The following is a 22157-nucleotide window of genomic DNA, read 5'->3' on the forward strand; positions in this document are numbered from 1 at the left end:
AATTATACACATACAAATTTTCTATGTAAAGATCTGCAAAGGTAAAGCCAAGTCAGAATTTTCAGCCTTCACAAAAGATGGCAAATGCTACAGGTGGAACACAAAGTTTAAAAGTTGCTTACAGAATTATTCTACCCTGGCAGAAACTCCTGAATTTGCACAGGAGTGTGAAGAGACCTTTCTATAAGTGGCATACACAAATAGAGAGAATGGATTTATACCTTGTAGGCATGCAAAGTTTTCAGCTTGAGAGAATTCTGCTCACTGATTGCCTGAACTGTGGGGGAGCAAAAGAAAAGGGGTATTCAGCATCTCTGCACTTGCTGGTTGCAGCACTTTAGAAGGGACATGTCTCTCAGTCATCTGGCCTGATGCCAGCAGCATCTTTGCATTTTGTGCTGCATGGAGGAGATTTTTTTTTCCAGTTAAGTTGCTTCAGCAACTTCTCCTGTTATTAGGAAAAGACAGCATTGTAAGGAGAGTTGTCATCTTTATTTTAAAATCTTGTAGCAATTGATTTGTATTCATTCTATTGACACCAACTTTGACAAGTTTTGTGTTCCATTTCATGGAACGGAAATTCCATAGCAGACATCTTAGAAGGGTGGTGGGTAAAAACCCTGTAGGCTGATTTTAATTTTTAAACCACCTTCATAATTCAAAGCTACAGCCAGCTGAATTTCTGTTGGAATTGAGAAAACTTTAGATAACCAGATCCACAGATGAAAATGATGCCAGCCAAAATTATACTCTTGTACAAAAACAATTACACAACACTGATTAAATTACTGGATAAGTAAGTACCTTTTGAAGTTGCTGAAATACACATCAATTAGGTTATTGAAGATTAGAGGTGGTGTTTTTATGTGAAGGATGGGAGGTGGGAGGGAAAGGACTTAAAAATAGTAAAATATGGTCATCATGAAGAAGCCATTTCTGCTAGTAAGCTACCAAACATAAGTTTTCTTTTTATATTCAATTACCCAATATTTACAGAAGTCTCTGAATATCAAGCAGTTGCCATGGAAATATGGAGACTAAGCAGATAAACAAAAACAACACCTGAAATTAAACTGAATTTGAATGGACATGCAGCTTGCTTCCATCACTTGCATTGTATCAAGCATCTGTACACGGTGCAATATGTTTCATTCAAAACATGGTTTGAAAACCCAAAGGTAACTAAGAAAGAAAGAAGTTGTTACAATTAGCATCTTTATGTAAAATATCACACTCCACAAAACAATGCAATTGACAACAGGGGTTACACAGAACATCGGGTGATATTTTGCACTCACTGTGATGGCTTGGAAATATAATTCACTGCTCAATACTGACAGAATATTTACAGAAAATAAGAGCAATCACTAGTCTCTTATAAATAAGGTGACCAAATATCCCAGCCTTCTATGAATACATGCAACTCCCTCCATGATGAAGTCATGTCAGTTATTTTGCTCTAATGAGGCTTCTCCTATCCCCATCAGTATTCTAAAAACAAAAGAAAGATACCTCACACAACCAAAAGTAGTCACACAACAACTCATTCTTATTACAAAATTTAAATTCTCAAACATCCTTTTAGTACTGTCTCATTCTAGCTCCATTTCTACTGCTTTACTTCAGTGGGTTTCCCCTTTCCCTGAATGGGATGCTGGAGCAGGGAGGATTCTGGAGAAATGAACTGTAAAATGGCATTGTCCCAGCAGTAAGGAAAACAAAAGAACATGGCTTGCAGGCAAAAGGAAAAGAAGATGAAGACCCCATTTGTGTCTAGAAGGGTTATGAGACATTTTGGTCGCCTTAGTTACAAGTCTCTCTGTCACCTGCATGCTTGGACTTTTGTTTTAGTCTGTAAATGTTGATCTCACAACCACACACAGTTTTATTCAAACACCAAACTGGTGAACAGTGTTATGAACAGCAATCACAAGGATGGAATAGCCTTTTCTCCCAGAAGTCACAAAACAAGATACTCCTTGAAGTCTTCTTTGCAGTTGTGCATATTGATCTGTACAAGTCCCATCTCCTGGTAGCCAGCACTAACCAACCCTACAGGCATGACCAGCTCAAGCTGTGACCCTTTACAAGTTGTGTACGAGGTTGCCATTAAAGGTGACGTTCAGCAAGGTTACCACACATGGCTTGGGTACCACAGATACCAGCAAATCACTTTAATGGTGACCAATATATTATAAGTTACTCCAACTACACACATATCAGAGAGGATTATTACAGAGACAATACTTTACACTCCTCTACCTGCAGCTTTCAGTTTGGTTTGGTTTGTTGCTGTTTTCTACACGGTGGTGGCCTCCCATGACGCATAATGTGTTTTTCTAAACTATCCAGGATGGCAACAGCAATCCTTTGGACATGGGGATCAGTGTGGACGTTTTCCTTGATGTTGTACAAATGCTGCAAACCTCCTTCTTCAATTAACATGCTGCAGTATCTGGCAGCTGTAATAGGATTATAAAAAGAGAATTAAAACCAGAATTATCTAGGGTAAAGGTAGCAGATACTGTAAACACTGATTCAAATCCACTTTTATCTCCAGGCAATATTTAAGACACTCCCTAAGTTGTTCACAGAAGTGCGTGAGTACTTTAACAAGGACAACACAACAGAGTTATTTGGACAGGACTCTGCTGTAATCAGGTCTCTTACCAGTCTGTCTCAGCTGACTGGAAAGTGCCCTGTAATATGCACAGTATTCTCTCTTCCCCTCACCTCCTCTAGGGGCATTTAAAATGCACATAAACAAACCAGAAGAAATGGGAATCAAAAGCACCACAGTGTCTATGAGTATCCAGGTAATAATACTGAACAGTTACTAAAAATGGTATCAGATATACCACATCATTTGACCAGGCTTGGAGGGTGAATACAAACTAGTTCCTTTCAATAGTTTGCCAAATATATTGATGGTGGCCTCTCATTAGTTATAAGTTGCTACAAAAGCCTTTCCAGGGTTTTTTCCACTTATATTCTGGAATACAGTAAGTTGAAATCACACCTCCATCAGCTGCAGCATTATTAAGAGCAGGGAACAGCTATAAAAAGAGCTGTAGGATGAAAGTAATGTGCAAGCTGCAGAAGTTGTTATGGAAAGGTCAGGATGACTGTAATGCAATCCACAGGGCATTACCTCAGATGGGCCAAATTTCACCATTCATCTCAGTGATGCAACACCAGACTTGTTTTAATGCTGATGTTGAGCATTTCACAGGGGATCACATTTGCTGTGGCAGTAGTAATATTTTAGTTAGGTTACCACATTGAGGTGACTGTGACATAAACAAACAGCAGCAGAAGGAAAAAATATACAAAAAAAATTAAACCAATTACTTCCAGACTACTTTACACTGTCATTTATAGGAGAGGGTCAAAATCAAAAGCATCTCCTCTCTAGGACTGCTAAAAGCTTTCTTGGTACCAAGCACCAAAAGCTGAAGATTTTCCTCCCAAACACATCTTCGAATTTCAGAATTAAACACACTTCCCCCCAGAGTAGGTTATTACATTTGCTACCAAACACTTCTGCAACTCTCTGCAACTTTGTCCAGGAGCTTCTGGCATCAACTACCATTAGAAATAAGGAATTTTGTCTTGGTCTCAAATCAGGAGTAGGCCAATCCAAATCTCAGTGGCATGTTAAAACCTCAGAGGTGAGGGCAGACAAAATACCAAAAATAAATAGAACAAATAGGACAACACAAAATTGACAGGACTGAGGGACAAAGATAAATTACAGGGCCTTATTTAAATTCTGTTATCCAGATCTGACCAGTAAAACAGTTCTGTCAGAACAGTCTGACTTCAACATGAAAAACCTCAGAGATTTCTGGTCAGAACCCTGGGAACAGTGGCTCATTATATTTATGAGCTCTACAAAGGGCAGCAGAGCAGTATTCTGTGTGCAGATATGTATTATGTCATGTTATTGGTTGGTCCTGAATAGATGCCTTGCACTGCAGCAATAGTGATTTATGGGACAGGCATAAAGAAGCCTAGATATGCTGCCATCAAGGAGATTAAAAACTGGCACAGAAAACACTTTAAATACTTCAGAAGAAATCTGCTTTATATAGATATATTCATGCCAAAAATTTCTGTCAAAACAAAAAAAGCATTCAAAGCCAGGAAGGTTTGTCCCCTCCTACATTAAGGTATGGTGGGGGATTTATTTCCTTTTCCCAACACTTTTTTGTGCATTACATCAAATGCTCTCAAATCATTCTACTTCTCATTTTGCAGAGGAGAAAGAAAGATTAAGAAAACTACATTTATGCCACAGCAGGTTACTGCAAAAAGGCAATTAGAGATGAGAATTAGCTATAGCTTCTGTTCCCATAGTAAGACACTGCTACCTGCCATGGTCATTGCTCTTAATTTAAAAGGAATTTGCTGCCCAGCATTAATGTTTGCATATTTTATTTGAATAAAAACACATGTGCAAGCAAAAGGTGTAGTTAAATCTTAACAAATCCACATATTGGAATTAATACTATGTATCTAACTGTAAAATTTCAGTTACTAGAAGAGATGTAAAGAACTTTTACTACTCTCTTTTTCTGCCCCATTTAGTCAAGCCCCAAATGTAGTTTCTCCAGAGGATCAGGAGTGAACTGCCCAGAAATTCTCTTGTTTCCCACTTCGTGCTAGTGAATAACATATCAAAAAAAAAAAAAAAAAAAAAAAAAAAAAAAAAAAAAAAAAAAGAATTTTTAGGGTAATATTCTCTGAATACATACGATTTTTGCTGCAGACGTGCTGCATGGCCCACACTGCCCATAGCTGGACACCAGGTGTCATGAAACAGCCAAGTAGTGGAAAAAATGGATTGAAAGACCTATTTGAAAAAAAAAAAAAAAAGAGAGAGAGAGAAACAGTTACTTGCTTTATTTGCTTTATTACTAGATACTATTACTTAAGAGGTCATATGTCTGCTCATATGTTAAGTACAGGAGATACTGATAAGCATTAAGAGGCTGTTCTGATGCATCTAAAATTCATTTAAGACAACTACCTGCAAATATCAGATATAGCAGATATGTGGTATGCTTTCCCCACCCCCCCCAAACTCCTGATCACAAAATAAGACAACAGTTACCTGTAAGCCACCATCTCACAATCTGGGGTTGGCCAGTTCAGAATGGCAGTGTGCTGTAAAATACAGAACCGAGAACATTGACTGTTAAATACAAACACTGAAGAAATAATAGAAAAAACTGTGATAAAATTCACCATCATTTCTGTACCAGCTGTTCAAGGAGAGATGTCCTCTGGCTGCGACTTAACGTCCAGGCCTGCTCTCCTCGAGATATCAGGTGAGCAATAATCCCTGCTGCAAAGTAGCTGACTTCCACCTCCACACTGTGCAACAGTTTGCTGATGTGGTCTATGAAGTCCTTCCACATCAATTCAGAATGGAGTTCTTTAACTTCAGCTATGTTATTCTGGAATGGGGAGATAAATAATTAAAAAAGAGAATGTCAACAGAAAGAAGATGGTGTGATAAACAAACTTGACTTCTATTGTTCAAGTAGTAGACACAGATAAACACTCAGGTGAGACCTCTGTACACCCAGGTGAGCACCACATCCAAAAATACTGGTTTTGCTTTAGGAAATTTTTTCCAGTCAGAAATTTGCTCAAAACAACGAGGTTTTCTCATAAGTGATTTTATGCCACTAACATGTAGATTACACTAAATCAAAGGTTGATTTTAACATTGTCAAGCACAACTTGAGACAAAAAAATTCAGCAGTGCAAAATTCTGCATTCCACTGACTTTCAAACCTACTATTTGCATTTGGACTAATGTGAAGCTTCACTCTCCTTTCTTAAAAGCTCTTTTTATTTACTCTAACCATCAATTTCAATATAACTTTTGAGAAGACATAAAACAGTCAAAAAAACATGTCAATTGTGAATAATACACACTACAAGGATTAAAGAAGAACATAAATATTAGGACATGAAAAACTAATTTTTCAGATTAACACAGGGTAAGAAAAAACCTTTTCAAAATAAAAATTTTAAAGCATATATTTCAGACTTTTTTCATTTTCATCTCACCAAGAGTCCAAGAACTTTCTGTTGGATGGATGATTCAGATGGAAAAGACTGTGGATAAAGGAAACAAAAACCAAGTAAACATTTATGCTTTTTCTTGAAACAGCTTTAATTATAAACGTGTGTTGATAACCCACCACCAAGCCCCACTTCCTCACCTCTAAGACTCTCATGAAAAGTTCTAGCCCTTGGTTTTCAATAAAGTGCCGACACGTTGTGGGAGATTCATCTGTGAGGTTCCAAAGTGCACTCAGTGTGAACTTGAGGGTGGTATCTACAAGATTCTGATTTGTTTTCTGCTTAACTATTTGTAGAAGTTGCTAGGGAAAAAAAAATATCAAAATATCAATATATGTATTAACTCCTCTGCTTCTTTCTACACTAACTGGGCAATGCATAGCTGTCATTTATATGCAAAGATATACATGTGTAGTCAAACTATACAAAATAAACCAGCTATTAAACTTTTTACCTCCTCTGTGAACATGGTTGTCTGCTAAAGGAATTAATTTGTTTCCACAGTAATTACATGTGTAAGGCTATTACAGACGGCACAAAGCCAACCACAGAACTCAGAACCTTTACAGCAATATTTACTTCAAATATCCTCGTTTTGAGCATCTTTTACCTTAAACAATGAATTTCAAATCAAGATATGTCTATTTTACTTTGCATTAACTGTGTTGAGTTTTTCCACTTTGGCTTACCTTCTAACTAATTTTCACATGAATACATGTTAATATATTCTTAGAATTTTATCTCCTTATGTTTACTTTGTATCTTAAGGAATACTGTTAGTAAGGAACAGCTGGAGAGGATGGATGGCAGAAAGGCATCTGACTTACCCTAACAATGAAGAGCTCTGCACCAAGTTGAGCTGTTTGCTCTGTTGAAAGCTGGAAGCAAACAAAAGCAGATCAACATTTTTTTTAGACTTAGAAATGTTATCCTATCATCTCAAAGCTTAATTCCATACCTTTGCAGCAAGAATGGAAATTATGGCTACAGCCATCCTTTGCATGTTTTGATCTTCATGATTACACAGCCACTGCATAACAAGTTTAGCTGCTTCAAACCTGGAAGTTAAAAATAAAAAGTGATTTTCATAAGTCTTGTAAATCTTAATAAAAAAAAGATGTACACAAACAACAGAAGAAGTATGCTTCATACCATACAAAATAGAAAGACACAGTGAAATTGCAGATGAGCCTCTGTCAGTTTTAAGCTGTTGGCTTAGGGTGTCTTACTTCTAATTATGTATCAAAGTGCACAGGAATTGCTCTCAAAGAAGGAAGAAAAATTTGGCACAATTTCCTGAAACATCAGACCATCACACTTCAAAGTATTTGGACAAAATATTTGAGTAGAAAAATGTCTGCAAAAAGCAACCCCAGAGAAATGCTGACTTCTGTTACATAGAATTAAGGATAGACCCATCCAGGTGAAATAAAAAAGCCCTGTATAGCAAAGGATTTTTTCAGACTCAATGGTATATATTTGGGTCAAAAGGCCTAAAACAATATAGGCCAGATAAATTCAGCAACACTGGAAGGATTTAAACTGAGCAAAACTGGGACCAGAAACAAAGCTTCTGAAGAAAAATATTCTGCAATGCTACATATCATTTCAACTGACATCTAAAAACTTACCTATTAAACGGGACGTCCTGAAGGATTCTGTCACTGCATAGTGAAAGAAGGCAATTCTTTTGCAGCTGTGAGAAACAAAAAATAATTGCTTCATTAGAATCACACAAATTTCAGAATACTTTCTTGCTATGAACATATTTCTGTGAGGGATTTCACATTTGGGATGTGGGGAAAGCTTTGGTTAAGACCCACGGGACAGAGAATGGGACAGAAAGCAGGGAAGTTTTGCCTGGTACCTGCTGATGGTTTGGGAAGTGCTCCATGGCCTTGAGCAGCAGGTGAGTGACGTCTGCCAGGAGGCGCACGGGCATCCCGGCCGCCAGGTCCTGCTTGGTGAGGTTGAAGACGCAGGCGCTGGCCGCCAGCTGCACCGGCAGGTTCAGGGGGTGGTTCCTCATCCCAATCACCACCAGCTGCAGCACAACATTTGGGCCCACGTTAGCTGCTCACACATCTGCTCACAGATCCCCAAGAACAATCTGCCTCCTGCTGGAGGCCACAACAGTGACTCACAGCACCCAGCTCCTGCCTCCCTTGTACTTGAGTGAGAAATCCATCTGTTGTGATTTTAGTTCTCAAGGGATAACATTTCCTTCTGCTCAGTGATTCAAAGCTGGCAATTTCTGCTTCTCCAAGTTCTTTTGCACAGCTTGTAGCAACCTCTCAAAGAAGAGGCTGCACAGATTGCAAGAAATTCCTAGAAAGAGCCAGGCTGGGATAAAATCACCAAGCCCTTCCAGAGGTGAATGAAGCAGGCCAGAGTTTCTGCAGTGCAATGACAATGATGCAGTGCCTTGTTGTTTGGTGATGAGCCATTTCAAATCACGTCCTGGACTGCTAGGTCAGGACAGATTTTTTCCAGCTTCTTCCTCAATGATGTTTCTGGGTATCTATGTTGATTGTGATCTCCCCTAATAAGCACCTAATAATAATAATATTTTTCTTGTTGATAACTGACTGGAAAAAGTCTTTTTGATATTGATGCCAGCAATTTTAAGGCCACTTGTTCAACACCAAAGATAGTAAGAAAAATAAAAACCACGTGTCCTACCAGTGCCTCTTTTTAGGATCCTTACAAAACTTAAACCATCTCTGGTGTTCTAGACATGGAAAGCCAATGCCTAGAATGGGTTTCTAAGGAAGTTTTTGGGCTCCAGGTTACAGCCCCATACAGAATACTAACAATATCCATTTGCCCATTACCATACTGGAGGGTGACGTAGAGAAACTGTCACTGAATTCTTTCCTTACTATTACTGTTTTGTGAGCATCAGCAGAAGGCACTGCTATGTCTGGTATATAAGAGTAGACAGACCTTTGATTAGAACCCCAACAGGTAGGATCTAATGGCAGAATTCAGCATCTGAAGAATATTTCATATCGTATTCAGAGTTATGTGAAAAAATTAATTTACATGCTACTAAATTTAGAAAATTTACTTTAGTACAGAACAATTTTACCTAACATAAAACACTACAGGGCAGCCTCTACATCACTCTTGACTAAACAGATCTTTATTCAACATTACAATTTTAATCTTAAAAAACACAACCAGAAAGGTAAAAGCTTATAAACTAATTTATACCAGGCTTTTGGGGATGAGCTCAGGAACAACACATGAGAACCATGAAAACTATTATTTTACCTTTAAAATTTCAGGCTTAGTTTTTTCCATTACATGTGTCAGGCTGAATAAATGAAAGAGTGCTTCTCTCACAAAGAAGGCCCGTTCACTGTAACGCTTCAGTGCTTCCGAAATCTGAGTTTCATTTGCTTCCCCTGACACCTGTGAACACAGAAATAATCTTTACTTCAAGATGTCAGCATTTTACTTTCAAAGTTTTGTTCTCAAAAAATGCAAAGCTGCAGTTTCAAAGGGAGTGATTTGGCCAAGCCCTTCAGTAAGCAAATGACTGCCAGCCTGCTCTAGTTTCCATTTAATGGTATCTTCTCTGTTTATAACTCTAAGTTGTATAACTAAAGATGGTTTTTTTCTTCAATCCTACTATTTAATGAATCATTGTTGCAATCACTGTTTTTTAAAATTCTTAGGGCAGCATGCAGAACTTGTTCTACTTAACATGGCACATACAAAAAAAGCATAAATGTTCACATTTATAAGTGTTACATTCTGTGCATCCTGTATTGTACAGGCACGGGGTTTTTTTTAAAACTTCTGAGACCAGAAATACATTATAGCCTTGAGAGAACTGATAGCATCTTGGATTTTGTTTTATATTCTCTACTGATTAGAACAGGACAACTCTGCTTACTGACATGTTGTACAGCCAATTATATCCTGCATGAAAAATTTCCACTTGGTTTCATGTTCTCAACTATAATATCTGCCTAATGTTCATAATCAAATTTCACAGGGCTGCTGTAAAGACAGTAATACTTTACCTCTGCTGTTTCTATGGGTTCTGTGTCTTGTTTATTCTTTAGCAGTATCTAGACTAAGCAGTTGAATATTTCAGTAGAGTTACTAATGAATTTAGGTCATTAAAAAAAAAAAAGTAAACAAAACCAATCATAGCCTACAGTCTCTTCTTGACAACTATGCCTTAAAAAAAAGGAATGCAAACTGCATTTTGCAAACCACAGTGCCACAAGTCCATTGTGACTTTCACATTACCAGAACTTTCTTCCTTCCTGCCTTTTCACAGCACAGACAGTTCCATGAAGCAAGCATTCTGAACAGCAAGGATTACATTGTATTATTTTATACCAAACATGAGGTATAACCTCCTGAGGCTGCATATCATCACCCCATAGGGGAACTTGCTTTCTCCAACTGCACATTTCAACATTCAGACACTTGGCTACCAGCTGTGACAACTAAGTACTCAACAGACCTGGCCCTCAACAACTGCCAAACATTTCAGGGAAAAAAAACCCACAAAATTGTGCAGCTGTGTTACTCCACTTGCCTACAACAAGAGCATTCTGAATTTTAAAACTGAAGTAGAAGACTAAACTTGCACAGGAGACAGACTAAGTTAGGCACACTCTTCCTCATTCCTTCTGCAGCTTCCATCATCCTCAAGACACAGCAGAAAACTCAGTGTCAAAGATGATACACCACTGAAATATGTAAAACAACTTTTTTAAAAGAAATTCTGACCTGCTCATTTTCCAATAACTGCATTCAGATTCTACAAAACAGGAAATGATGTCTTGTTGCCTGACTCTAAAAGATAAATAAAATGCACTTCAGAAAACATAATCTCATCCTAAGGGGCTAAGTAACTGAGGATTTGTTCAAGAAGAGGAAGTGTTTCATCCTAAGATATTGCTTCTTAGCTGTTGTATCATCACCAGAAGACCTTTTAAGATGGGTAGAAATATTTTAAGAGGAAATAACAGCAGTGATGGAGCATGACAGCAGCTGAGTTATTCAGCTTTACTGTATCTGCCATGTTAATCATGAACTGCTCAAAGCTTATGCAAATTCTACCTCCACCCCTTACACATTGCTGACTTATGCCAGATACTGTCTGGAATCCAAAGAATATTATCCCACTAAGTGACTTCAAACCAGACAAAGTTCAGCTCTCTTAGGTAAATCAGGATCTAAGGTTCACTGAAAAGGCACACAAAAAACAGATGCCTCTTACAAGTATATGTGTATATACAGTATTATATAAATTTAGCAGTTTGTGTCAAAATGAAGTAGGCATTTCACCTACAGACAGTAATTATAATTAACAGTCAAAAAAAAATGAACCTACAGCCTCCTACTGAAACACACACATACATCTGTTACAAACTATTAGCTCTGTTTTCCCTGCACATTTTATTTTTTCAGTGAAGTTAATTCCCCCACTCAACCTTCAGGTTTCCTTCTCCTGTTAGGAACTCTGAGTAGCCGGCGTCGGTAGCTAGCAGTCCTACAAACTGCATCGTGGGCCTCTGCAGAACAAATGCCTGTACAGCTTTGTCTGTGACATGTTTTCTTCCAGAAATGTCCAAAGACACAAGGTTAGGTAAGATGTCTCTCTGCTCCAGTAAACGAAGAGCTATGTCCGATGTGAACTGTTTGTCATCTGAAATATCAAGGTGATTCAGGTATTTCAGTTCTCTTATCACATCCAGGATCTGGGTTGTGGTCATTTTCAAGCATTTCAGGTGGTGCATGGTCAAAGACTTGAGCCGGTCTTTGCAGGTGAGGAGTGCTGTTATGTCAGTGACCGAGGTGTTGGATATATCCAGACTTTCCAACCTGGGAAGTGAAGCAACGTCTGCCAAGTCCTCGTTGTAGAACAGCACGTTGGTGATGCTCAAGGCGCGGAGCCCCGACAGCTGACTGAAACACCTCTCGTAAGGATCTTCCAGAGAAAGAGTCAGTGAGTTCAGCACCAGGCACTGCAGATTCTGCTGGATCCACTTATTGCTGCCCAGCCCGCTGATAATGTCTGTGATAGTTATGTCTGCGTTCACGCCCGTGGCGTCCAGCTCCACCAGCTTGTGGTGGCAGAAGGCTTTGCGGAAAGCCACGGCCGAGATTTTGGCTTTGCGGATGCAGGCTCGCTTCAGGCGCATCTGGTTCCCTCGGAAGATGCCCACGGTCCCATCGTTCAGGAGCCCTGTGGGAAAACAGCATCAGTGCCTGGCTCCAGTGTCACACAACACCACTTTGACATTAAGAACCCAAAAGGGATAAAGTGTTGGCAGAGAAAATTAATTACAAACTAGTTTGCCCTGGATCATTTATGCCCCCGAGCCCAAAATCTCACATTTGAGATTCCACTTTGAAGATTATAATGTCGTATTTGGAAAATTCCAGGTTTAAGAATAGGACAGATAAATAAGAAACAGTAAATGCATATTACCTGCTTGGCTCAGAAAATGGAACACACAATAAATAAAATATGGGTATGATTCAAAAACAATCAGACTGCTGCCCTCATTTGCTGTATTCTTCTCGCTGAACTAGAATAAGTTAGAAGTGTGCTAAAAACGGAATTTCAAAATTTCTGAGTGTAATTCTCCTCTGGCCACATTTTCATTAACCTCAAGATTGCACCACCTATCAATGACCTGTTCTCATCCTGCTTTAACTACATAATCTAGCATTTGACTGAGTTCATAAGTAGGATCAATCCTAAATTAAACTAATTAAGTTCTATATGATGAAGGTAGGAGTGTTGCTCAGAAACAAGCTGAATGTGAGAAAGAAACCTAAGAAGTGATTCAAAGAATAGAAAGAGGAGGGCAAGGAAAGGGTGGGAAGGAGAAAGAGACAGCAGTGAAAAAAAGAAAAAGCAACAATCTTGTTTAGTATCCTTTTACTCTGTAGAAAGAATGCATAAGTAGTCTTTTCTTGCATGACACTGGCAACAGCCTAACTGAAACAATCCATTTAGTTCCCTGCATGGAATTATCAAAAATGCATTGAATATAAAAATATGAAATCTTGGTGTCTTATCAACAGAAGGATTACAAAAAGCCATGTGAAGGGTACAGCTGCACAAGCATCCACACAAAAGGAGTAGGAAGAACATGTCCTAGTTTTGTTCCTACAGGTTTATAAATGTCAATACTCCTAGCTTTTAATCTCCTATCTTCACACATACTTAACAGAGAAAATGAAATAAAAACGCAATATATTTGAATAACAACATCAATGCCACTACATTTTGGATTTATGTCATGGGCTAGTAATTGCTTCTGTGACAAAGGCAAATTAATATAAAGATCTGCAGACCTTTCTAAGGAGCAAATGATTCAAACATTTCTGACCATTACTTTCCTCTTCCATGAGGAAAGCAAAAATATGGGATGAAACAACTGGTATGGAGCAGAAAAAGTAAAAGCAATAATTATAGTTTGGTTAAAGTATCACTAAATTACTCCTTAGTTTTTGTTTATCTCTTCATTTAAGGACCAAAGCTCTCTCCCTGGCCTACCTTAGGCACACCATGTTTACCTGACACACATTTTTTTCCATCCTGCACTCTGTGCTTCTGACATTTTGGTGCCTGGAAGTGTCTTCATCACTGTCAGCATCAGTAATAAGTTTCTGGTAATTCAGTTTCCTTGAATCTAATTTCTTGGGACTACTGTAAATAATTCCTTATCAGAAAGTAGTGTAGATTAAAGATTACCTCTTTTTTTTGGAGCTTGTCTTTTTTAGGACTATTCCTTCTGTTACTTCTGACCAGAACAATGTGAGAAAAGCACAACCTGCCCAATAAGACCCAAATAAAATCTGCACCTATAGGACAGGGTGTTTGGTCTGTTTGAAGTAACTTTTCAAGTGTCAGGTCTCTTTTTTTAACAAGTCTCCAGGACCTCAAGGAACAGGTTCCTCATCTCTCCTCCAGCACAATTTATACCTTTACTTTTTCATGATGAGAAGTTTTATTATACAAATTTTACCATGCTTAAAGCAAGCAACCAAGAGGGCAGCCCTCTCCTCAGAGAAAGGCTGACAGAGAACCAGAACACAAAATGTAAGAATACCATAAATTGTTTATACTGCTCTAAAACTGAGTGCTTTGAAACAAGTAATTCCACAACAATAAAGTGTTAAGAGGGATGAGAAACTGTTTTAACGATTTACAAGGCTATTTTCTAGCTTAATCACAGGGGCACAAAGTAAAAAAAAAATCATGAAAAAAGAGCATTAAATGCTCTTCAAGAGGTATTGTTGTTAGAAGTAGTAGAATAATTTTTTTTCTGAAGTGAGTGAAAGAAGACTGAAGAATGTTCAAATAAAGGAACATTAAAATCACAAACCAAGACTAAGAACTTTCTATTTAGATCTACGTGGTAATGCAAAGCTCAGCTGAAGCTGTGTAAAGCAAAAATAACAAAAAATTCTCTATTAAGGGATTACAGAACAGAGTTTTAACAGCTGCAGCAGCAGATTCTACTAGAAAATATAGCAGAACTGCAATGTCACATTCCAGTGAAATATTTTCACCACTGACCCACAAATGATTGTTTTTACCATGAAATGCCATCGTCTGCAGCAGTCGATCAGCAACTTCTTGAGGGAACATTCCTGGCTCCTGCAAGCAAAATGTTCCATCTTGTCGTTCTGTGCAGAACTTCTCCAAGTTCGCAGTCAGGAAATTCAAACAGATATCAAGTAAAGAATATGGAGAAGCTTCCTCCTGTCATATGCAAAACACAATGAAACAAAAGAGATTTAGATAAGTTGTTCTTTCTGTGAACCTTCCATTACTCTAGGATGTCTTTTCTGGCAAATATTACAAGAGGAGATGTCTCCCTCAGAGCCACACAATGAACAGCTCCTTCCCCAGCCACCCCCAGAACCACATCCAGTCACGTCTGCTGTGCTTTGAACCCTGCTTGTGTTCCCAGAGGAAGAAAAGCAATTGCTGAAAAATCATTTCGATTTATGAAGTCACCTGGGAATTAATCAATCAAGACAGAAAAATGATTTTAAATTGAAATTATACTTCTGGATTTAAAATATTTCTTTTAATCTTTCATTTAAGTCAATGCATATTAGAAGTCTACTACCAACCTATATAGGAAATGCAGATACTGCAAATAAATTGCATATATAGAAGCAATTTTTGATACTGAAAAGGGCAGCTAGAGCTTCACATCAAAAAAGGAAACCCAAAAAGAACTGGTTTAATTCCAAATCTTGTGCAGCAATAAACTAACATCTATTACAGTAATCCTTTTCCTCTTTCCAGGCGCTCTGCACCTGGAAATCATCTCTAGCAGAAGTCTGGGTTCAAAGGACAAGGCAGAATATAAACTTGATCTTTTCCCTCAGCGTTTGAGATTGTACACTTATACACGAAAACCTCAAAGGTTTTTCTATTCCATGTCTAATAATAACCTACTGTTTTCAGCCACACAGATTAATCAACATAAAGAATGACTCTCAGCACTGTGAATCATCCCCAGCACCACACAAAAGAAGGCCGAGTGACTGGTACATACTCCCCCAGACAATATTGAAAATAACAGCATCAACTGTTGCCAGATCTCATCTGTAGGAAAAATAGTAGCTTCCCTTTTATATGGAAAGTTCTGGATAATTTCACCTTTCTTTCTCAGCTCATTTAACTTCTGTTGCTTCGCTTGCCTAATATGCTGATGACAAGAACACTGAAATATGTAAAAGGTTATAGAGAAGAAATATAAATAAGTTTACAAAGATAAGTCTTCTAAAATAAGGTACACATATTTGAGGACAGGAAGGTACCACATTAGTGCAAAAATGAAATGGAGTCTATCTTTAATGAATCATGTACTGACAACAATTAGAGACTGCAGTTTAATAGCTCCTGAAGACTTAAGTACAGGTTTGGGAAATAAAATCTCCAAATTGTTCAAATGCAAGCTCTTTCTAGAGCTTTTACCATACCACTTCCATTCCTCTAACTCAGTTTTGCTAAGTGCTTAAGTTTCATCATTTTTTAAGCTTTATTATTACATTGTATTGTTATAAAAACAGGAGTTACTTTGTGATGCAACTTGCTCCCATATCAGAAAATGGCAATTTTAGCTGCCTCCAATCTTAAGTTGATAAGAAAACGAAGGATAGATTTTGGAATTGTGAATGTCTTTTGTTTCTTTTTGTTTCTTTGTAGTGTGCAATGATGCCTGATTATTTTAAAATAGCACATTTTTAAATATGAGATGGGAAAATTTCCTTTTAATTTAACTTAAAATCAACACATATACCCAGGACTTCCATGACAGCTGATGAATCAAACAAATATCAGAATCTTCACTCAAAGGTGTATGAAAATCATTCCCACTGAACCAAAGACATCCACATCTCCATCAGATCTTGTGTTTCTAATTTGATGCTCAAAGATGACAAAACCAGAATACTGGCTCTCTTCATTCCTCCTGGAACTGTTCCTTCCTGTCTGTCAGAAAAGCTGAAACACTTTTATGTATCAGTGAACAAACTCCAATGAGAATTTTTAGCCCTGTAGATAGGCCACTGGCATATGACTCAGAAAACTATTTTTTCAACCAGTACCTCTGAGTGGCCAATCTGTCCTCTGGAAATGTGAGTTTCATTTTTATATAATCCCTCTGGAAGTTCACACAGGGCATCTCCATACAATCAAGGAACAACAACCACAAGCAGGGATCAATTACACTTGCAAACAACACAGAGTTTTTATTAACTCCACTCATTCCCATTATAGGAGACATTTGTTAATATTTCTTCAACTTGCTGCCAAAAGGCTGAGGAAACACCCCTGACAAAGGCTCCTGAGGTAACCTGGGCAGACAGGCAAGATGTTTTTATCTGTATCTAATAAAGTCCTCTAAAACAAGCATCCTAAAAACAATTTCCTAGACTGTCTGCTGCTGAAATAGAACAGCTCAAACGCAGTCTGGAAGCCTTTGATGGGAGCTGGAGGCATTTCTCTTCTCAGTCCTCTGCACTTCAGGACAGTATTGACCAGTTAAAGTTGTATTTGAGCTCTTACAAGGTCAGAATTTAAGTGGTTCCTTTCTCCAGCTCTGCTTTTGAATGTCAGATTGAAGACAAAACTGGTGTTTGTTTTCAGATCACTTTCTGTCTAATGAGACACTATAAATGTATGTCAACCATAGCAGAGCATTTAAATTTTAATTATTTTTTATTTAATAAACATCACCCAGCAGTTTTTGAGTAGAACTTCCATTATGCTATTTTACTTTTTCACAGCCATATTAAATATCTGATATTTCAATTAACCTCACAGTTTCTTTCATTGTATCAAATTAATTGAGTAACCAGTAAACAAAAATAAAAATTAATTCCCCAAACCACAGAATTATGCATTACATGATGCAAGCTGGGGTGCCTTCATTAACTAAAACATATATTATCAGAGTAATGCGACACATTTAAAACTGGGTTAGCTTATGGAACAGCATAAAAAGAATAATTGCATTTAGATGGGCTTTTAAAGGCTTATTTAAATTAATTATTTTTAAAAAAACAAAACAACTTTTTAAGTGCTCAATATAATCAAGGCAAACCAAAAGAGTGCAGGGGGATGGAGTAAACTGCCTGGCTACTGCTCTCTAACAGTAATCCAATACAGTGAGGAACTGAAATGCAAAACCTGCTTCAACTTGATGTTACCAGTTCAGCTCCGAGCTCAGCCAGGGCAGTTGGAAAGGCTCTCCCAAAGAACATTATCCTCCACATTTTCTTTTGGGAATTCCATGAGTCAGCTTTAAATACCACTAGAATATATTCAACATGTATTTTTAAGTGCAGTTAAAAAGCACAAGGAGCTTAAGGGAACACATTAAAGCACCGAGAATAAGTTGGAGAATCTCAAACTAAGCTTTATAAACCCAGATTAACTGGCTGAGTGTGAGTGTCAAAACAAAATCCTGTTCCTTTGGGGAGGCATCACCAGCAAAGGACCTGCTTTTATAACAATACCTAAAAAGAGAATATGTAAGAAACAGGTATAACTGCTGTTTTCTGTCAGTCATTCCAATCGAGCTTAAAAAAAAAAAATCAATTCTACTGCTGTGTGAGCCTTTCTCACCACAGGAGTTGTGCTGATCCTACCAACTCCAGCCTGACAGATTCAGTTCCTAAGGGCTCTGTCTCTCAGACCCATTAAAAATCAAATTTTTTTTTTCCATCAGTACCATTTTGTTTTGGCTGGTTCTTTTTTTCCCCCCTCAATAAACCAGCATGTAACACTGGAAGACAAATACCAATTTTATCTCTAATAGAACTCTGTCTATGACAAGTGCTCCCCAAGTTTCATACCCAATTGCAGGTACAAAAAAACCAAACCCCAAACATGCAAAGTCTCTGTAAACCAGGCCATCTGCCTTTCCCCCTCTGAAGTATCAAAAGACAAGATGGGTACAGGGGTAGGAACTTTTCAATTTGTGGCAGTCATTTGTCTCAAAACATCAACAGGAAAATAAGAGGTAATTTAGAGCCTCAGTCTTTGATGTTGGATGCATCATGTTTTCCAGTTGTTTTCCACCTCTCCACAGCTCCAAAACTTTACTTACTTTCTTAAAATGAACATTCTTAAAACAATTAAGAAATAGCAACTCAAGCAACAGCCATCAAAAATCTTCTGAGGAAAGGCAGTGAAAAATAAACAGCTTCATGATTTATGCTACTAAGAAAGCTTTATGATTATCCTATTCAAATTAAGTTAAATGGAATTAAACAGAAGTAGGTGATTTATTAGCCAGACTCAAGGAAGGATTATGCCCAAAACTCCAATTTAACGTTAACTATTCTGGCACAAGAAGTGGGAACGTACTGATTAAAGCTGCTGCTGATACAAAGTCAGCAGTGATCACAAGAGGCTTAAAATTAAACAGCCCCCCATTAGAACGTACTTCAAAATTAATATCAAGAAGTTCAGATACAAGTTCATCAAATTCATCAATTACAAATGATAGAGGGTGGAACCAGAGTTGTCTGCTGAACCACAAAAAAAAAACAGCAGACAAAGAAGGTGCCAAGAGAAGCATAAAAAAATTTAAAAGGAAGAATTAAATCACTTTCAAGACACTCAGGAGATCTCACAGGGCTATTTATGTAAAGAGATACCTGCAGCATTTCAGTTTAAAGGTAACAGCTACTGGAATGCTCTGGGGAGGAAAAGCACACTGGGAATAGGCATAAACCCAGCTTTTCTTAGCCTGGAAGATCAAAAGGTGAGAGATACAAACGCTACCTATAAATAAATACAGCACAACGAATACAAACTATAGACGGAAAAAAGCCATTAAGGAGAAGCACCCTGCCAACACAGCAACAAAGATATGCAGAAATGCCGTAAACTGGAAGTTTTACCATAAATTTAGACATCAGTACACATTTAAGCAATGAAACCCTACCCTAGTTCACTGATTGGAAGAGCAGGCACAAAATGCACCTACTTCAATAGCAATAACACATAACTTTATTAAGAGATTGACTGAAATCAGGCTTTCAGCGATAAGGGATGAGACTAGATAGCCCAGGAAGGTCCTGCCAGCCCTTGAAAAACAAATATGCACACTCATGTCTGGAGCAGAGGAGCTCCCATATGGTCCGCTCCGGCCTGTCTGGAGCGGGGAAAGGCTGTTCCTTTGGCAGCCAGGCCCACGCACCGCGCCTGGGCACGGCTCCCTGCAGACAGACCCCGGACAAAGCAATTCCCGGCGGGAAGGGGCTGTTGGGGCAGGCAGGAGCCGGAGCAGCACAGGCGGCCGTGCTGTGTCCCCTCACACCGCCGGCTCTGCCCGCTCCGCTCCTCCCCGGTGCTGCACGGAGCGGCGGCTGAGGGCGGCGGGCCCGGCCGGGCTGTCAGTGCCCTCCCTGCGGACACCGGGGCGCACCGAGCCGGCACCGAGCCTCCCTCCCCGCCGTCCGCAGGGTCCCGAGCGCCCTTTTACATAACAGGCGGTTACACAACGACCGGCGGGGCTGCCCCGGCCCGGCCGCGGTACCGGCGGCAGAGAGGGGAGAGGGGAGAGGGGAGGGGGCCCCCTGAGCCCCTCAGCCGGGCTGGAGGCGCCATGGCGGGCCCTTCCCGGGTCACCTCCGCTACCTGCGCCGTGTCCGGCACCCGGGGCTGGAGCCAACAGCTCCCCTGCCCTTCCCTTCCTTTCCCTTCCTGCCTCCTTCCTTCTTTCCCTTCCCTGCCCTGCCCGCCGTCCCCTCACGGCCCCCTCACCATCGCGGCGCCGAGCGCCCAGCCTGCCGGTCCCGTCGCTGGGCTCCTTCTCTGTGCGCTTTTTTTTTTTTTTTTTTTTTTTTTCTTTCCCTTCCCCCGTGTTTACCCGCCCGACCTGGAAGTGAATATCGCCTCAGCCGGCCGGAGCCCGCCTCCCTTAAAGGGGCTGCGGCAGCGCGGGCTGGGGCCGAGCTGAGGGAGCGGGGCCTCAGCTCTCGCGTTTAGAGCTCGGAGTGTGGGGGGAAAAGGGGCAGAAAAGCTCATCGGCTTCTCTTGTTACAGTGTGGAACCTTTTCTTCGGCTTCGGAGCCGGGAACTGCGGTGAGGGCCCGGCTGGGGCAGGTGAGCGGCCCTGGGCGCCTCCCACAGCCCTGAACTGCCGCCAGCCCCACGCTCTGTGCTCTCCAGCCCCTGCAGTTTGTGTTTCCTGCACAAACTGGTTTATTCTGGTGATGTTATGAGTAATAACCTGCACCATTACAATAGGTGTTGCCGCCTGCTTTGGAGTGGAGCTTTGCTGTAAGCCCGAACCATTCCATACAAAGTGATTTTAGGTTTAGTAGTGAAGAAAATCTGTCTCCCGACTAATACATACAATGTGCTGTTGGCCAAGAGAATACAGTTATTTTTTATTTCAGTGTGCTGAATTTTTTTTTTATTTCCCAGTGTGCTTTTCCTCCCCAGAGCATTCTAGTAGCTGTTACCTTTAAACTGACATGCTGCAGATACCTCTTAACATAAATAGCCCTGTGAGATCTCCTGAGTGTCTTGAAAGTGACTTAATTCTTCCTTTTAATTTTTTTTTATGCTTCTCCTGGCACCTTTTATTTTATTTTTATTTTTTATTTTTTATACAGTTATTTTTTATTTATACAAAGTAAAGAGTGATGCAAATACTCTATCCAAATAGAATATAGAATTTATGTAAAATAATTGCTCAATCTATGTACAGAAGCTTTGGATAACTGTTGTTTGCAAACCAGCAAGACACATAAATATTAATGAACAATTGCTAAAATTATTTATGTTTCTGTCTTCACAAGATGCCAAAAGATTCTGTGAATACTATGAAACACAGTTTTACCAGTTTAAGGACTGCACAACAAAGGTCAGTTACAGTTTCAATTCTTTAGATTAGGCTGCTGACGTAGAGAAAAATTACATGCTCAGGATCTGACGAGCACAGAATTAAGAATCTTCATGTTCTGAATTTAACCACTTAAAAACCTAATCTGCTTAGAAGAAACAACTTATATAATTATGGACACAGATATTACCTCAGATAAGGAAGCAGCTTGTACTATTATTCTTAGTCCATTACATGTTTCTTCCACTTCATAATGTCTTTGCAACCTTCCAGGCTGTTCTTTCAATGTCTTTTAAATTCACTGATTCACTCTGACCTATCACCAGATGTCCTGTTTTCCAAATTTACGGTAAGAACTGTGCTCAGACAGGGAAAACTTTCAGAGACAGGCTGACCCCCTGCTCCCAGTGCCTGTTCTGGGCCTGCCTGGCTCTACTCAGGAATCCTCTGCACTCCTGGTATGGAGCAGCCATATGGTTGAGTTGGCACAGGCTCAACACGGGCACCAGAAACTGCAAAGACAAAAATCCCAGCAAGAGCAGACTCTTCAAGGACTTAAACTAATAAACTCAAGGAATTTCTACTGAGCCTGTGCGCACTGAAATGTTTTCAAAGCTGGATTTCCAGAGAAACAGCAAAGCAGTTCATCTTCTAAAGGCCTCATCCAGAATAAAGAGTCACACAAAT

At 39.4% G+C, this 22157-nt stretch overlaps 1 protein-coding gene across 1 annotated transcript; it reads right to left on the reverse strand.

Moving 5' to 3' along the window:
- Nucleotides 1-470: 470 nt before the first annotated feature.
- Nucleotides 471-21542, reverse strand: LOC310912889 (protein zyg-11 homolog B). The gene is made up of 14 exons (XM_083867858.1): nt 20384-21542; nt 14686-14851; nt 11562-12316; nt 9376-9516; nt 7967-8143; nt 7731-7795; nt 7058-7157; nt 6927-6977; nt 6240-6401; nt 6085-6132; nt 5265-5462; nt 5117-5169; nt 4758-4855; nt 471-2462 (listed from the first exon to the last, which is right to left on the reverse strand). The coding sequence occupies exons 1-14, from the start codon at nt 20384-20386 to the stop codon at nt 2272-2274; spliced, it is 2208 nt and encodes a 735-aa protein (XP_083723984.1). The 5' UTR covers nt 20387-21542; the 3' UTR covers nt 471-2271.
- Nucleotides 21543-22157: the final 615 nt, after the last annotated feature.

Source organism: Zosterops lateralis (assembly GCF_965231275.1).
Source record: "Zosterops lateralis genome assembly, chromosome: 9".
NCBI classification, from domain to species: domain Eukaryota; kingdom Metazoa; phylum Chordata; class Aves; order Passeriformes; family Zosteropidae; genus Zosterops; species Zosterops lateralis.